We start from the raw sequence: 17,799 nt of genomic DNA, 5'->3' as shown, positions 1-17,799 counted from the left end.
GCCCGCCTCTCGGAACCCGACAGAATATTCACGGAATCCGAACACCCATTCCGATACGAGTTCAACCATACAAATTTTATCGAATTTCAATAATAAATCGTCCTCCAAATCTTAAATTTTTATTCTTGAAAAGTTTTACAAAAATCCCAATTTGCTCCATTAAAACTCAAATTAAACGATGAATATAACCATAGATTCATGAAATATAATCACTTTCGGATATAGAAGACTTGCCCCAGTCGAAGTCGTGAAGAATTCCTCAAAATCGCCGAAAAACCGAGCTCCAAAAATCCCAATCGAAAATGAAGAAATGACAGATTTTTAATCCTTAAGTTTCTGCCCAGGTTCGCATTTGCGGACAAATTGTTCGCAATTGCGAGTGAACACTATTTTTGCAATTGCGATAAATGGTTCGCAATTCCGAATGAACAGTGTTTTCTCAATTGCGATAAATGGTTCGCAATTGCGAATGAACAGTACCTCACCAAAAACCAGCAAACTTCTCTGAAATGATCCGAAACCACTCTGAAACTCATCCGGAACGTCCCGGACACAAACCATATATGAATTTCAATCATAAAACATTCTACAGACCTCCTCACACACTCAAAATACTGAAAAGAGGTCGTCTTGACCCAATATTGACCGTGGTCAAACTCCCAAATTTTTTAACTTTACTAATCTCTCAATCAATGATCCAAAAATACACCCAAGCCCCTCGGGACCCTGTCAAATCATACCAACAAGTCCCAAAATATGATAAAAACTTAGTCGAGGCTTCAAATTACATCAAACAACTCCGAAACAATGAATCACACCTCAAATTGAATTATGAGTTATGAAATTTTCAAATTTTATAATTTGCGCCGAAGCGTATCAAATCAATCCGGAGTGACTTCAAATTTTGCACACAAGTCATAAATGACATAATGGATCTGTTCCAATTTCCAGAATCAAATTTCGACCACGATATCAATAAAGTCAACTTCCGGTCAAACTTTCTACATATCTTTCATTTTCCAACTTTCGCCAAAATGCGTTAAATTGTCCTATGGACTTCCAAATCGAAATCTAGACATACGCCTAAGTCCGAAATCACCATACGAAGCTATTGACATCATCAAAATTCCATTCCGGAGTCGTTTGCTCAAAAGTCAAACTCTGGTGAACTCTTTTCATTTTAAGCTTCAAAATGAGAATTGTTCTTCTAATTAAATTCTGAATCTTCCGAAAATAAAACTCGAACACACACGCGGGTCATAATACATATTACAAAGCTGCTCGAGACCTTAAGTCACTGAACGGGGCGTTAATTCTTAGAACGACAAGTTGGGTCGTTACACCTCCAATATCTGAATAGTGTGCTCGGACTGTCCGTCCGTCTGAGGGTCAAATGTTGTACTCAGCTGAACCTGTGAACCTAATTCTCGCTGCACTGCTCTCCAAAACTGTGATGTGAATTATGTGCCCCGATCTGATATGATGGACACTGGCACACCGTGTAGGCGAACAATCTCACGGATATAAATCTCAACCTACCGCTCCGAAGAATAAGTAGTACCGACTAGAATAAAATGTGTGGACTTGGCCAGTCGATCTACAATCACCCAAACAGCATCGAACTTCCTCACAGTCCATGGGAGCCCAACTATGAAGTCCATGGTAATACACTTCCACTTCCACTGCAGAATTTCAAGTCTCTGAAGTAATCCACCCAGTCCTTGATGCTCGTACTTCACTTGTTGACAATTTAAACATCGAGCTACAAACCCAACCATATCTTTCTTCATTCGCCTCCACCAATAGTGCTACCTCAAATCCTGATACATCTTTGCGGCACCTGGATGAATGGATTACCACAAACTTTGAGCTTCCTGGAGAATCAACTCACACAAACCATCTACATTAGGCACACATGGCCTGCCCTGCATCCGTAACCCCAGGAATTAAATGAGCTGACTTGGTCAATCTATCCACAATCACCCAAAATGTATCGAACTTCCTCTGAGTCTGTGGGAGCCCAACAACAAAATCCATAGTGATTTGCTCCCATTTCCATTCTGGAATCTCTAAGTTCTGAAGCAATCCACCCGGTTGTTGATCCTCATACTTCACCTGCTGACAATTTAGGCACCGAGCTACATATTCCACTATGTCTTTCTTCATCCGCCTCCACCAATAGTGTTGTATCAAGTCCTAATACATCTTCGTGACACCTGGATGAATGGAGTACCGCGAATTATGAGCCTCCTGAGAATCAACTCACGCCAACCATCTACATTAGGCACACATAGCCTACCCTGCATGTGTAATACACCGTCATCCCTAATAGTGACTTTCTTAGCATCACCGTGCTGAACCGTGTCATTAAGGACAAGCAGATGGGGGTCATCATACTGACGCTCTCTGATACGATCATAAAGAGAAGACTGAGAAACCACACAAGCCAAAACTCGAATCGGCTCGGAAATGTCCAATCTGACAAACCGGTTGGCCAAGGCCTGAACATCCAAGGCTAAAGGCCTTTATGCTACCGGTAAGTATGATAAAATGCCCAAACTCTCCGCCTTACGACTCAAGGCATCGGCCAACACATTGGCCTTTTCGGGATGATAGAGAATGGTGATATTATAATCCTTAAGAAACTCCAACCACCTCCGCTGCCGCAAATGCAGATCCTTCTGTTTAAACAGATGCTACATACTCCGATGATCGGTATAAACCTTATAATGGACACCGTACAAATAATGCCGCAAAAATATTCAAGACATGAACAATAGTTGCTAACTCAAGGTCGTGGACCGGATAATTCTTCTCATGTACCTTTAACTATTTGGATGCACAGGCAATCACCCTACCGTCTTGCATCAGCACTGCACTGAGACCAATACGCGACGTGTCACAATACACAGTATAAAACCCTGAACCTGTAGGCAACACCAATATTGGGGTTGTAGTCAAAGTTGTCTTGAGCTTCTGAAAGCTCCCATCACACACATCCGACCACCTGAACGGGGCACCTTTCTGGGTTAATTTAGTCAAAGGTGATGCAATAGACGAGAAACCCTTCACAAAGCGACGATAATAACCAGCGAAGTCGAGAAAACTCCGAATCTCAGTAGCTAAAGATGGCATGGGCCAACTTTGAACTGCCTCTATTTTCTTCGGATCCACCTTAATCCGTTCACTAGACACTATGTGCCCCAAGAATGCCACCGAACTAATCTAGAACTCTCACTTAGAGAATTTAGCATAAAGTTTCTCCTCTCTCAGCCTTTGTAATACAATACCCAAGTGTTGTTCATGCTCCTCCTAGCTACGTGAGTACACAAGGATATCATCAATAAATACTACGACAAATGAATCAAGATGTGGCTGGAATACACTATTCATCAAGTGCATAAATGTTGTTGGGGCGTTGGTCAGACCAAAAGACATCACGAGAAATTCATAGTGACCGTAACGGGTCCTAAACGTCGTCTTTAGAATATCTGATTCCCGAATTTTCAACTGGTGATACCCTAATCTCAAATAAATTTTGGAGAATACCCTCGCTCCCTGAAGCTTGTCAAATAAATCATCAATACGCGGCAAAGGATACTTATTCTTGATTGTAACTTTGTTCAACTGCCTGTAGTCGATGCACATCCGCATAGTACCATCTTTCTTTTTCACAAACAGAATTGGTGCACCCCAAGGTGACACACTAGGCCTAATAAACCCCTTATCAAGGAGTTCCTGAAGTTGCACTTTCAATTCTTTCAACTCAGTTGGTGCCATACAATATGGAGGAATAGAAATGGGTTGAGTGCCCAGCACCAAGTCAATACTGAAATCAATATCCCTGTTGGGTGGCACACCCGGCAGGTCTGTAGGAAATACATCTATAAAGTCTCGCACTACCGGTACAGAATCAACAGTAGGAATGTCTGCATCAACATCTCTCACAAAGGCCAAATAGGTCAAACACCCCTTCCAACTATATGTTGGGCCTTCAAATAAGAGATTAACCTGCTGGGAAAATAGTTTAGAGAATCTCTCCATTCAACCTGCGGCAACCCCGGCATCGCCAACATCACAGTTTATGTGTGACAGTACAGAATAGTATGACATGAAGACAACCAATCCATACCCAAGATTACATCGAAATCAACCATACTAAGCAATAAGAGATCAACTCTAGTCTCAAGACTCCTAATTGTTACCACACATGACCGATACACACGGTCCATAATAATAGTATTTTCCACCGGCGTAGATACACGAACAGGTGAAACTAAGAACTCACGAGACATATCTAGATAATGAGAAAAGTACGATGATACATACGAATAAGTGAAACCAGGGTCAAATAATATAAAATCTTACTTGTGGCACACTGAGACAATAACTGTGATCACTGCATTTGAAGCAACAGCATCTAGCCTGACCGCCACCTGATCGACCCCCCCTTCTTGGGCGACCCCTAGCTGACTGAGCCCCACCCTGAGCTGGCTGGGCGGGTGGCAAAGTAACTAGTGCTGAAGTCATAGTATGACTTCTCTGCTGCACTGGACCTCCTGGGAGACGAGGACACTACCTCCACATATGCCCAAACTCCCCGCACTCAATGCAAATCCCCGGTACTGGTGGTGGTGAGGACTGAATCGGACTCCGAGAAGAAAAATAACCGCTAGAAGCACCCAGTGCAAATGAACCCTGAACTGAAGGGGCACGGGACAAACTCTGGGCCAGAAGGGCGCTGAGAGATGACTGACCCAGATGAGAACTATATGAACTATGGCTGGATGATGCACCACGGTGAACTGGACGACCCGTCTGAGTGTTCCTGTAAGGACGAACCCTGTCGTGGTAAAACTGACCCCCTGAAGGAACACCACTGAAACCACCCGGTCCACGAGGCCTCTTGGCCTCCTTCTCTCCATGCTCCTGGTTACGGACCATCTCTATCTGCCGAGCAATGTCAACCACCTCGTCAAAAGTAGCACCAGATACCCTCTCCCTAGTCATAAGTAACCGCAGCTGATATGTGAGGCCATCAATGAACCTCCTAATCCTTTCCCTATCAGTGGGAACCAACCAAATTGCGTGACGAGCCAACTCAGAAAATCTGATCTCATACTGCGTCACAAACATGCCATCCTGACGTAACTGCTCAAATTGTCTACGCAGCTCCTCTCTACGAGAATGGGGCATGAACTTCTATAAAAAGAGAACAGAGAACTAGTGCCACGTAAGTGGTGATGCACCGACCGGCCTACTCCTCTCATAAGCCTCCCACCATCTAAAGGCAGCCCCAAAAAACTAAAAAGTAGTGAACGAGACCACACTGGTCTCCAGAATACACATTGTCTGAAGCATCCGCTGGCACTTATCCAGAAAACCCTAAGCATCTTATTATTCAGCACCACTAAATGATGGAGGTCGAAGCCTCCCAAATCTCTCAAGTCTCCTCTGCTCATCATCAACCATAACAGGAACTACCGGGGCTTGAGCAGCTACAACCGACTGGGCTGGTAGTGCCCCAGGAATCTGAAGTCCCTGCACTATATGTTTTGGAGTACGGACAACAAGGGTATGAGTACCTCCCCCGGCCTGAGAAGAAACCATATGAGCAAGGTCTGTGCAAATTGTCAATATCTGAGCCAAAACCTCCTGTAGACCTGGAATCTCAATGGGCACAACTGGTGCCTGAGTTGGTCCCGCCGGCTCAACTACTTCTGGAATCTGCTCCTAAGCTGGAGCAACTGGTAGTGCTACAGGTACTGCTCCAACTGCTGTACGAGCGAAACCCTAACCTTTACCTCGGTCCCGACCTCTACCACGGCCCCGGCCTATCGCGGGCTTAACCGGTGGCACTGGTGGCTGACCATCCGATCTGGTAGTACGTGTTCTCACCATCTGTGAAAGAATAGAATAATAGAATTTTAGTTTCCGAAATCAACAAGTTCGCATGACCGAATATAAGAAAGTGAAATTTTCCTAAGGGTTCGGCAGCCTCTCGAATATAAGTGCAAACGTCTCTGTACCGATCCGCAAGACTCTACTAAATCTGCTCATGACTCGTGAGACTTATGTAACCTAGGCTCTGATGCCAACTTGTCACGACCCAAAAATCATGCCTATCATGATGGCGCCTATCTCAATACTAGGCAAGCCGACAATACCAATAACCCACAATTTCTTTTAAACTGAAAACATAATAATTAAGTTTAAAAGAAAATCCCACAAATAATGTAAATAAATACACTCCCAAAACCCGGTGTCACTAGTACATGAGCATCTATACATCACTAGTTTGGAAAACACGGTCTATAATAGTCTGAGACCAAATACAACAAACAAAAGATAGGGAAGGAGAGACAAGGTCTGCGAAACACAGAAGCTACCTTGGAATCTCCAAATAATCAACTGTGCGAAGGAATCAACACTCACTGTATCCGGGCACACCTAGATCTGCACACGAAGTGCAGGAAGTAGTATGAGTACAACCAACTCAGTAAAAAACAATACTAAATAAATAACTAAAGATAATGACAAGCTTCACAATTAAGTCCAAATACAGTACTTTCCAACATAAAAAGGTAGGCATGCTTTCAAGTTCAACATTTAAAGCTCCACGGTAATTTCTAAATTGAATGCAGCAATAATGAAATCAATACATCCTCTCAGAGCAACAGTCAATCAGTGCTCCCATTCACTCCAACCTCACAATCACTCTTTCCTCTCAATCACTCAGCACTCGGCACTCGCACTCAGTAGGTACCTACGCTCACTAGGGGTGTGTATAGACTCCGAAAAGGCTCCTTCAACCCAAGCGCTATATCAAGCCAATCATGGCATAAATCAATAAAATATATTGCGGCGTGCAGCCCAATCCCATAAATATCCTCACAATTAAGCCCTCGGCCTCACTCAGTCATCAACCTCTCCAGTCTCTCGGGCTCTCGAAAATCATGATAAGCTGCCCAAACAGCAATGATATGATGCATCAATTATGAATAATGTAGAGTATGATGTAATATGCAAGTAAAACCGTGATTGAGTACAGAACATTAATTTTGACAGATAATTCAACATGTACACGACCTTTGTGGGTCCCAACAGTGTCAACACATGGTTTGATCATGATTTATAGTTCAATTTCTCTAATACGTGGAAAAATGTACGGATATCAACAGATTATTCAACTACACAGTTCCATGGAATTGACCAAGTCACAATTCCTATGGTACACGCCCACACGCCTATCACCTAGCATGTGCGTCACCTCAAAACCAATCACATAACACATAATTCGGGGTTTTATACTCTCATGACCAAATTTAGGACTGTTACTTACCTCAAACCGTCTAATTCTTTATTCTGCAATGCCTTTGCCTCGCGAATTGGCCTCTAAATGCCTCAAATCTAGCCACAAATGATTCAATTTGGTCAAAATAAATTATAGGAATCAATTCCATATGAAAATACTAATTTTCCAACAAAATCCAAAATTGCACTCAAAAATCGCACATCTCGGAACCCGAAAAAAATTACAAACTATGAACGCCCATCCCACCACGAGTCCAACCATACAAATTTCACCAAATCTCGACATCAACTCGACCTTTAAATCTTCAATTAAAGTCTTTGAATATTTCTACCATTTTCATCCCAATCTTTACTCATTTGAACCGAACAATCTTTCCACAAACATTAGTGGTACGTGCATGTATATATAATACTCTCACACCCAAGAATCGCACTCCCAATCATCCATCTTTACCCAAACTCAAAATTGAAGACTATGGTTAGAAATTCTTACCTCTTTGAAGCCCTAGCAAGATCCTTGTAAAATTTTCAAACCTTGAACAAGAATTGATGGACAAATGACTAGGTCTTCACTTTCTCTCTCTAAGATGCTCTTACCTCTCTCTAAAATATCAAATGAAACCCTTCAAAATGACCTCTAATAGTGTTTTATAAGAACGGGGTTGGGTTTATAAAACAAGAGAAATGAAGCTCTGAAACACACTCTGCAGTCGCATATGCGACCGTATAATGCTCATGCGGTCCGTGAAATGGTCGCGAAATGGCTCCTCAGAACTGGGTATTTTCTGCCCGGGTGTGCGGTCACTATGCATCCCGCAGACCTATTCTGCGGTCACATAATGCACCGCAAAATAGTTCTGCGGTCGCATAATCGACCGCAAATTTGCACTTACACATGTCGAGCTTCTGTCCATTATGTGGCCCGCAGAGTTATTCTGCAGCCACAAAGTGGACCGCAGAAATGCATCTTTCTGCCAAAAAATTTCCTTTAACTCCCTCGCGCATTGTTCAACCCAAGAGGTCTAAGCCGCATAAAATTCTCAAACACGTAAGCCTAATTCGGCACCACGAAATCTTAATTTCCTTAGCAAAACTTTTCCGAGGTCGTTACACATCAGTCAACATTCGGTGAACCTTTTCAACTTAAATGCTAAACCTTGGAACTAAGTGTTCCAAATCATTCCAAAATCTCAACGGACCCGAACCAATTACCCCTGGCAAGTTAAATAACAACCGTAAAGCATAATTTGAGCAGTAAATAGGGAGACGCGGTTGTAATACTCGAAACGACCGGCCGGGTCGTTACACCATATAGCTTATTTGTCTACCAATGCTAATACTATCCACAGTCACCCCTTTTGAGCCTGTAGACCTGTTCTTTGGCAACCACATTACAAGCCGAATTCCCTTTGTTGTTAATCAAATTTTGTTAAACCTTTACCTCCGAAAGCACTTAAGTAGCTAGAAGAGTAAAGAAACAGAATGGGTAGCTTTTGGGTGGAACCATAAAAAGGCCGACAAGGTGCACTTTTGTACAAACAAAAAAAGGTACTAGCCGAAAATACCAAATTAAGGAGAGTGAAAAAAAAAAGAATAACTGGTAAAAAAAATAATAACTCCTCCATATCTCTAAAATAAACTCACTTATTTGTTAAATTCTTACTTGGTTTAAAAATTGTAACATTACGTTATTGAAAATAAATTGATCGTGCATATTTTATGTATTGATATATTTGGCACGGGAGTTGTCCGTGCGGTTGTGATAGAGATATGGGCACGAGGTGCCGTGAGAATATGAAAGCGAGGCTGAGACCCGTATTTCTGAATATGATATAAGATATTTAATTGAAAGGATTTTCTTCCAAAGAGTTTTATTCGAAAAACTAGTAGATGAAAGGTGTATATTTTGAAGGACTTGATTAATTGGTTGTGATTGTGTTCATTGTTCGTTTGGGCAATATTTATAGTGTTCTTGCTGTCTTGCTGTTTACATCAGTAGTTGATTATTGTTGCTATCACTGCTATTATTTTTTATTACTTTTGTATACTATATTGCATAGGTTATTAGACTAGTGAGTGTCTATACCTCGTCACTACTCCACCGAGGTTAGTCTTGATACTTACTGGGTATCGACTGTGGTGTACTAATACTACACTTCTGTATATTTTTGTGCAGAGCCAGGTAAATTTTGAGTCAGTTGACCGTTAGCTAGCTGTACGGATCTTGCTGTGGAGACTCAAGATAAACCTGTTGGTGCGTTAGCATGCTTCAGAGTCACCTTCTGATATTGTACTTGCACTGTTTTATCTCTACTTCAAAACAACTGTATTTGTAGGCTTTCTAGTAACTCAGTAGAGCTTATGACTTGTACTAGCAGTTTTGGGATTGTAAGTATTGTATAGAGATTTCTACTTCGCATTTGTCAATCATTAATTAATATTGTTATTATTTAAGTAAATGTTAGGCTTACCGTGTCCCTAAGACTAGGTGCCATCACGACATCCTACGGAGGGAGATTTGGGTCGTGACAGTTTCGTAGCGCAAGAATGGGGAGGAAATAATGAAGTTGACATGTTCACAAGTTCAAGTTTATGTAGGTTTTCTATACAAGAAGCTGATTTTGTTGGGGAAAACCATGTTTAATGCATTTTGGTTCAAGGCATAATCAGTATTTTGGTTGTATGATGCAGAATGTGGCAATGGGAATTGTGTGCAGGTGGATTTGAAGGAAAATAACATGCACTTATTTGAATGTGGCAGCGATATCAAGGCTTTCTTTAAGTTTTAGGTTCTTATAAGAGTTTGGGGCATTGAATTTTGAATATCAATTCCTAAAAACAAAAAATAAAAATATAATTGGGGCTTTTTTGATTGAAATCTTTTGTACTATCTATTTATTTTGTGTGCAAAGGAAAAAAGTACAATAGCTTGTTCTTAGTAGACTAAGGGGTTTTAGGTCCAAAGTTGTATACTACTGCTATGGTCTCTTTGTATGCTGGTGAGGAGATCTTAATCTTTGTACGTGATATAAGATTTGAATTTTGGAATAAGAATTGGAATACTCGTAACCTCCTAACAACTTATTTTAATTTTATAAACTTCTTTTTTCATCTCAATACCTCTTTGGCCGAACAATAATAAAAAGATTTCACAAGATAATAGTTTTCAATAGACCCTAGCTAAAGAAAAGCATTTTCAAAAACGGTTTAAAAAAGAAAAAAAACACGAGTAAAAGGTTGTGGTGAAAATACTGTAGAAAGAAAAGAAAAAGTAGTAAAGATACCCAAATAAAAAAAACAACAATAATAAATTTGAAGAACAAAACAGTAATAGGATAATAATAATGATACTGACAAGCACAGGGTTGAGCAAATAAGGTGCTCTAAACTCTAACCAAATTTTCCCACGGAAAGATAAATCGCTCCACTGCCAACTAACCCTCAATTATAACCCACAAAATAATTGACGAAAATAATATTGTTTTTATTATGAACCAAATTCACGTCCTCCTGGATCAACAATTCACCTATAGAAGCTTTAATAAAAACCTAAATCTTGGTAAAAGCAAGGAAATCTTGGTCACGTTCAATGAAGTCCATGTAATTTTCCTTCAAATCCATTTGCACAGCAATACTAGTGCCACATTGTGTAGAATACAACCAAAACACTTGATTATGTCTTGATCCAAAATGCATTAAACTTGGATTCCCCCATCCAAAATCAGCTTCTTGCATATGAAATCTGCACAAACTCGAGCACGTAAATTCCTCAAAATCATCGTTAGCTCCCCATTCTCGTCCTCCATAACTTTCGTTATATAAATTAGCCACCATGTCAACAACATCGTCAGCTGAAGCTACGTCACAATAATTAATAATTTTCTGCACTTTCTCTCTAATCAATATTATAAAGTCTTGCAACTCCATATCAGTCACTTTTGGTTCAAATGTTATTGGAATTTCAATTATGAAATTCCCAAAAGGGTTATATGCTTCAGGATATTTAAGCTTACCGCGTAAATTCAATGGAAATGACATTAATGATGGCTTCCATTTCCCTGATATTGCCTGTGAAGCGCGAAGCAGAGCCCTCCATAAAATTGCTGTGATCATCTCAACTCGTGAAGGTTTAAAACTTAAAACACCTGAATTGTTACAATTTGTTAATTTGTCTCTGAGTTTTAATAAAGAGACTTCATCTATAACAAACTTTTTGGCCACCAATTTAGTGTCTAGACGTTTTCCAGGGAAAATAGCAGAAGGCTTAAACATCTTGGATATATCTCTTGGTCCAAAAATGTTAACCAAATTAAAGCTCATGAAATTGATGTTTTCAGCTGGAATTCCCAATTTACACACTTTTGACCACTCGTAAATGAACGTAAAACTCGTCCATCCATCGATAGCAGGGTGTGCAGTGCTCATAGATAACGCGAATCCACCACATTGAAAAATTGTAATTTGCACAACCATAAGTGGTATGGTAAACAAATTAGTTGCGTCCACATTCTTAATTCTTTGTGGCCAAAAATGCAATGGAAGGTCGAAATTAGTACGTGTTTGTTGGAGAAAATCATCCATTTGACAATTGACGTTGGCTTTTATGAATGTTATACCTTGATCTTGACAATTGATTGAACGTTTACTTTCAGAAAATCTACCAGCAGCTGGATAAACGTGAGTCAAAATCCTAGAAAGTGACTCTTCGAGTTGTTGTACCATATGATTATGGGTGTAGGAAGAGTTGATGGGGTTATGTGGATAAAAAAGAACAAGAGGCATATGTGTTTTCTCAGCTATTTGGTCAAAGAAAGATAACTTAAAATTTTGAAGGTGATTAGGAGTTGGAGAGGATGGTTTTATAAGCTTCTTGGAAATGATTTCAACTTGTATTTGGTCACTCAAATTAACACAAAGGCTACCCATTTTTGATGTGGTAAAAATATTATGGAATTAAGAAAAAGAGAGAGAACTGTAGAAAAGTTGAAGACAATTTTTATTTCAGAAGTTTCAGGTCCTATTTATATTCGGAAAATTCTGAAAAATCTTCAAAAGATGGGAAATTTCCATAACATTACCAAACATGGAACTGCTAATGCACTATTGCAGAAGTTTATTTATATCATTTGCAATTTTTACTTAGTTAAAAGGCTTATTTTGAACTACTTTCCTTACCAAACATGAAACTGCTACTTTTTGTTGTGATAAACATGTTTATAGGTCACCCTATCAATATAATATTAAACACGTTGGTAGGTGGGGGAGCTAAAGTAAGGCAAGGGCATTCAATTGAATTTACTTCAGTGAAAAATTGAAATATTGTGCAAAGAGAGTAAAAATGAGTACTGACCTCTCTATAACAACATCTTTATATAACAGTCATTCATTATATAAGCCAAGTTTTCCTCAGAACCGATTTTTTAAGTTATATATTACCGCTCTATAATAGCAACGATCATATTTATAGCAGAACATTTTTTGTAAAATTACACCTCTATAATAGCCATATAGAATCATTAAGATTACAAATAATAGTTTTAAAAATATGCACACAACCATTTCCATTAAACAAAGTTTCTATATTGCATAAGATAAAAGGTTTGAAGATTTGCACATATTATCTTTTCCATGGGACAAATTCCAAAATATATTTAGATACAAAATTTAACTGTTAATCTCTTAGATTGTCTTCAAAGGAAAGTTATTGGATACCTTTTTGCTGAAAATTTGGACACGAATCTTCGCCAATTCAAGTGTTATATCACTAGTAAGAGAATAAATCTACAAAACAAGCTACAATTACAAAGTTCGCCCATCAATCTTGAAAGAATTTTTTTTGTAGCTTTAAAATGTTTGCCTTTGAGTTTAAATCTTTATACATTTAGTTATGAATTTATTAATAATATATTAGCTTTCTTCAAATAGTTAACTAGTGAAATATGCATATCTTTTGATATTTTAAATTTGAATAATTTTCTTATCTTTTGTATATAACAATAAAAAAGGAAAATAATTAATTTTTGGATAAATTTTATCTATAATAGCCAAAAATATTTAAACGTCAAATGTTGTTATAGGTGTATAATAGTCATTCACTATAAAAGCTAAAACATATCGGAACAAACAAGGTTGTTATAGAGAGGGTTGACTGTATAAAGTTTTCCTTTTTACACAATCAGGTTTCTCAAAGGATTTCTACAAATGAGCCTCTTTTTGTTTTAAAAAAAAGGGGGATTTGTAATAAATAATTAAGACAAGTTACATGCTATAACAAACTACAGTAAAATTCCTTATACCAATGATTTATATAATTTAAACTCTATATATAAACAGTTAAATTTTCTTGACATAAGAAATTTTTTAATTAATTAGGTAAGGGTGTTAACAATTGCTTCAAATCACGAGTTCAAATCACAAATATAACATGAATTATTTTTAAATCCCCTTCCGTAAATTCGTGGCTCTGCTAGGGTTGGCAGAACCCATAACTTTCCCTATAAAGGGGAAGGCGCGAGATGTTGATGACATATTATTCAAGTACCTCTAACTTCTTCAGTTCTTTAATTTGATTTCCCTTTTTCCATTATCGCCATATTTATATACCATGATTTTCCAAAAGGAAACCATGGAAGTTAAAATCTTGACAACAAAGTTGATAAAACCATCTTCAGCAACTCCAAATTACCTTCAAAATTACAAACTATCATTCTTTGATCAAATAGATGATGCAGCACATTTACCTCTTGTTCTTTTCTATCCTCCTTGCAACAACAACACCAACAATAATAGTATAGCTGAAGATCAACTCGAGCAATCTTTATCTAGAATTTTAGCCCATGTTTACCTAGTTGCTGATAGATTTACTGAGGATAACTCCTCGATTCACTGCGCCGATCAAGGGGTTAAATTTATTAACGCCAAGGTAAATTGTAAGCTCAATGGCTTTCTTGAAAAAGCACAAAAAGATGTCAATCATGCCTTATCTTGTTGGCCTCAAGATACTTGGGATGTTGATGAAAGTAATTTGTTCATAACACCAATTAACATTGTGCAAGTCACAAAATTCAATTGCGGTGGCATGGCTCTTTCTATGAGCCCTGCACATACCGCGATGGATGGTTTCACAACTTTCACATTTGTTCACGAGCGGTCAAACGTGTGCAAATTGGGGATTCCTATAGAGAAAATCAACTTTTTGAGCTTTAATATGGCTAAGATTTTCCCACCATGAGATGTATCGTAAATTCTCTTGCCTCGTGTCCCCCAGAAAAATCGTATGGACTCTAAACTAGATGCCAAGAAGTTATACATCAACCAAGATTCTATTTCAAGGCTCACAAAAGAATTAACAAAATCAACGTATTCTAAAGCTTTATTCTTTAAGCCCTCAAGAGTTGAAATGATTATAGCACTTGATAAAGGATGACAAATGCATGTTTTGAGTGTGTTTATGTATTATTTCTTGTATGAGCTGTGGGAGTTCATACCGCTTTTGATGTGAAAATGTCACAACCCCAATTTTCCTCCATAGGATGTTGTGATGGCACCTAGTCTCTAGGACCAGGTAAGCCTATCAATTATGCGAAATGCAAAACTGAAACTCAAATCTCAACATATAAAATAAATCAAACCATGATTCAAATAGTTACAACTCCCAAAACTCGGTAGAAATAAGTCACACGATTCTAAGAATTTATTCTAAGTGTCTCTATACATCAGAATCTAATGAGAATAAGGAAAACAACATAATAAGGATAGAAGGAGACTCTGAGGTCTGCGGACGCTGACAGATATACCTTGAAGTCTCCGCGTGCGCAGGTAACTCAATGACGTCTAGGCTGGTAAAATGTACCTGGATCTGCACAAAAAGATGTGCAGAAGCGTAGTATGAGTACACCACAGCGGTACCCAGTAAGTGCCAAACCTAACCTCGGTAGAGTAGTGACGAGGTTAGGTCAGGCCCTAATGGAATAATAAAAGTTAGGGTGAAAAGTTTAACAATATAATAATAATAATGACAATGGGGATGAATCAATTAAGTAGTGTGTCGCAATTTAACTACACAGAATAAGGGCAAATAACACCTCGCAGAAGGAAAACAAAAATTTACAACTTTAAGAAAAACACCAAAAATAACCAAAGGAAGTGCAACCATAAAGAAATATCAACAAGGGCACTCTCGAGGTACCGCTTCGTAGTCCCAAATCATAAATAAATTCACAATATCTCATTTCCTTATATCACCGCGGGAGCCTTCACATTTAATTTTAAAGAATTTTTTTTTTCCGAAATAGCATCCCGCATTTTAGCCACCCTTTTCACACCGCATGATTTCTAGTAGTTTCTTTACTAGCCATGCGTATCAAGCCATCCTTATCTCACCGCTTGTGTTTCAACACCCAGACCTTATACCACCGCATGGGTATCACTATCACAATTTGCACCTCAAGTGCCCAAATATTTTCACTTGCTAAAATAAATCAACAACATTATTTTCATAATAAGGAGCTCAAAACTCAATCGCAATGAATACAAAAATCTCACAAAATATTCGGAAGTGAATAAATAAACAAAAATAATATTTCACAAATTTAACATCTTGCCTCAATACCAAATTTAACTCAAAAATTACCTGCGGGGCCCACATCTCGAAACTAGACAAAAGTTACAAAATATGAACGCCCATTCGACCACGAGTCCAACAATAAAAATTTTACTAAATTCCAACATCAACTCGTACCTCAAATCTTCAAATTTAACCAAGAGGGTTTCCAAAATTTTCAACTTAATTCACTAATTATATGTTAAAAACTACCATAGATTCGGGTACTTTAACCAGAATTGAGTTAAGAACACTTACCCCGATAATTTTCTTGAAAATCTCCCGAAAATCGCCTCTCCCCGAGCTCCAAATCGGTAAGAATGGAAAATGGGATGAAGTCCCATTTTCAGAACTTAAACATTCTGTCAAGACTTTTCTTCTTCGCGAACGCGACAGTTCCCTCGCGTTCGCGAAGCACAAAATTGTGCAGCCCAAAAATTGCCCTTCGCGAACGGGAGACTTTAGTCGTGAACTCCATGCTTTACCAGGCGAACGTTCGCAAACGCGGTCTTCACTTCGCGAACGCGAAGGCAAAAATCCTGACTAGCCATTTTCCCTTTCGCGAACTCGATGCCCAATCGCGAATGCGTAGCCTCACCTCCTTGCTTTACGTGAACGCGAGCCCCATGTCGCGAACGCGATGAACAACTTCGCCTGCCTCCAGTTCCTCTTCGCGAACGCGAGACCCTTCTAGCGAACGCGAAGAAGGAAACCATGTGCAGACATATGAAAAATTCCAGTAGCATTCCAAGTCCAAAAATTGATCTGTTAACCATCCGAAACTCACCCGTGGCCCCAGGTACCTTAACCAAATACACCAACAAGTCCTAAAACATCATACTAACTTAGTCGAAGCCTCAAATCACATCAAACAACGCTAAAATCACAAATCATACCTCAATTTAAGCCTAATGAAACTAAGAAATTCCAACTTCTACATTCAATACAGAAACCAATCAAATCAAGTCCGATTGACCTCAAATTTTGCACACAAGTCAAAAATGGCATAACGAACCTATTCAAATTTCCAGAATTGTATTCCGACCCCAATATCAAAAAGTCAACTCCCCGGTCAAACTTCCAAACTTAATTTCTATTTTAGCCATTTCAAGACTAATTTAACTATGGACTTCCAAATAATTTTTCGGGCACGCTCCTAAGTCCAAAATAACCATACGGAGCTATTGGAATCATCAAAACTCTATTCAGGGGTCGTTTACACATAAGTCAACATCCGGTCAACCTTTTCAACTTAAGCTTTCGACCTTGAGACTAAGTGTCTCAATTCATTTCGAAATCTCTCCGGACCTGAACCGACTATGCCGGCAAGTCACATAATAATTATAAAGTACAAAATGAGCAGTAAATAGAGGGACAAGGCTACAACTCTCAAAACGACTGACTAGGTTATTTCATCCTCCCCCTCTTAAACAAATGTTTGTCCTCGAACGGGTTTAGAATTATACCTGGAGTGGTGAGAAGATGAGGATAACAACTGCACATATCATGCTTGGTCTCCCAAGTCGCCTCATCGACTGGATGACCCCTCCATTGTACTTTTACTGAAGCAATGCTTTTCGATCTCAACTTTATAACCTGTCTATCCAAAATGGTCACTAGATCCTTAACATAAGATAGATCCTTGTCCAACTGGACCGAGCTGAAGTCTAATACATGAGAAGGATCACCGTTATTCTTCCAGAGCATGAAAACATGGAACACTGGATGAACTTCAGTAAGACTGGGTGGTAGTGCAAGTCTGTAAGCCACCTCTCCAACTCTCTCAAGAATCTCAAAAGGTCCGATATACCTCGAGCTCAAATTGCCCTTCTTTACGAACATCATAACACCCTTCATAGGCGAAACCCGAAGCAAGACCCGCT

The 17,799-nt window shown here is 39.0% G+C and overlaps 2 protein-coding genes across 2 annotated transcripts; one reads left to right on the top strand and one right to left on the bottom strand.

The window, feature by feature from the left end:
* Nucleotides 1-10,437: 10,437 nt before the first annotated feature.
* Nucleotides 10,438-12,279, bottom strand: LOC142169500 (acetyl-CoA-benzylalcohol acetyltransferase-like). The gene has a single exon (XM_075231262.1). The coding sequence runs from the start codon at nucleotides 12,238-12,240 to the stop codon at nucleotides 10,864-10,866; it is 1,377 nt and encodes a 458-aa protein (XP_075087363.1). The 5' UTR covers nucleotides 12,241-12,279; the 3' UTR covers nucleotides 10,438-10,863.
* Nucleotides 12,280-13,939: 1,660 nt separating this feature from the next.
* LOC107828683 (acylsugar acyltransferase 3-like) lies at nucleotides 13,940-14,545 on the top strand. Its single transcript, XM_075231784.1, has one exon. It carries the CDS (start codon nucleotides 13,940-13,942, stop codon nucleotides 14,543-14,545), a length of 606 nt encoding a protein of 201 aa, XP_075087885.1.
* Nucleotides 14,546-17,799: the final 3,254 nt, after the last annotated feature.

This window comes from Nicotiana tabacum, chromosome 15 (genome assembly GCF_000715075.1).
Source record: "Nicotiana tabacum cultivar K326 chromosome 15, ASM71507v2, whole genome shotgun sequence".
NCBI lineage: Eukaryota > Viridiplantae > Streptophyta > Magnoliopsida > Solanales > Solanaceae > Nicotiana > Nicotiana tabacum.
This window is presented reverse-complemented; position numbering and strand designations above follow the sequence as displayed.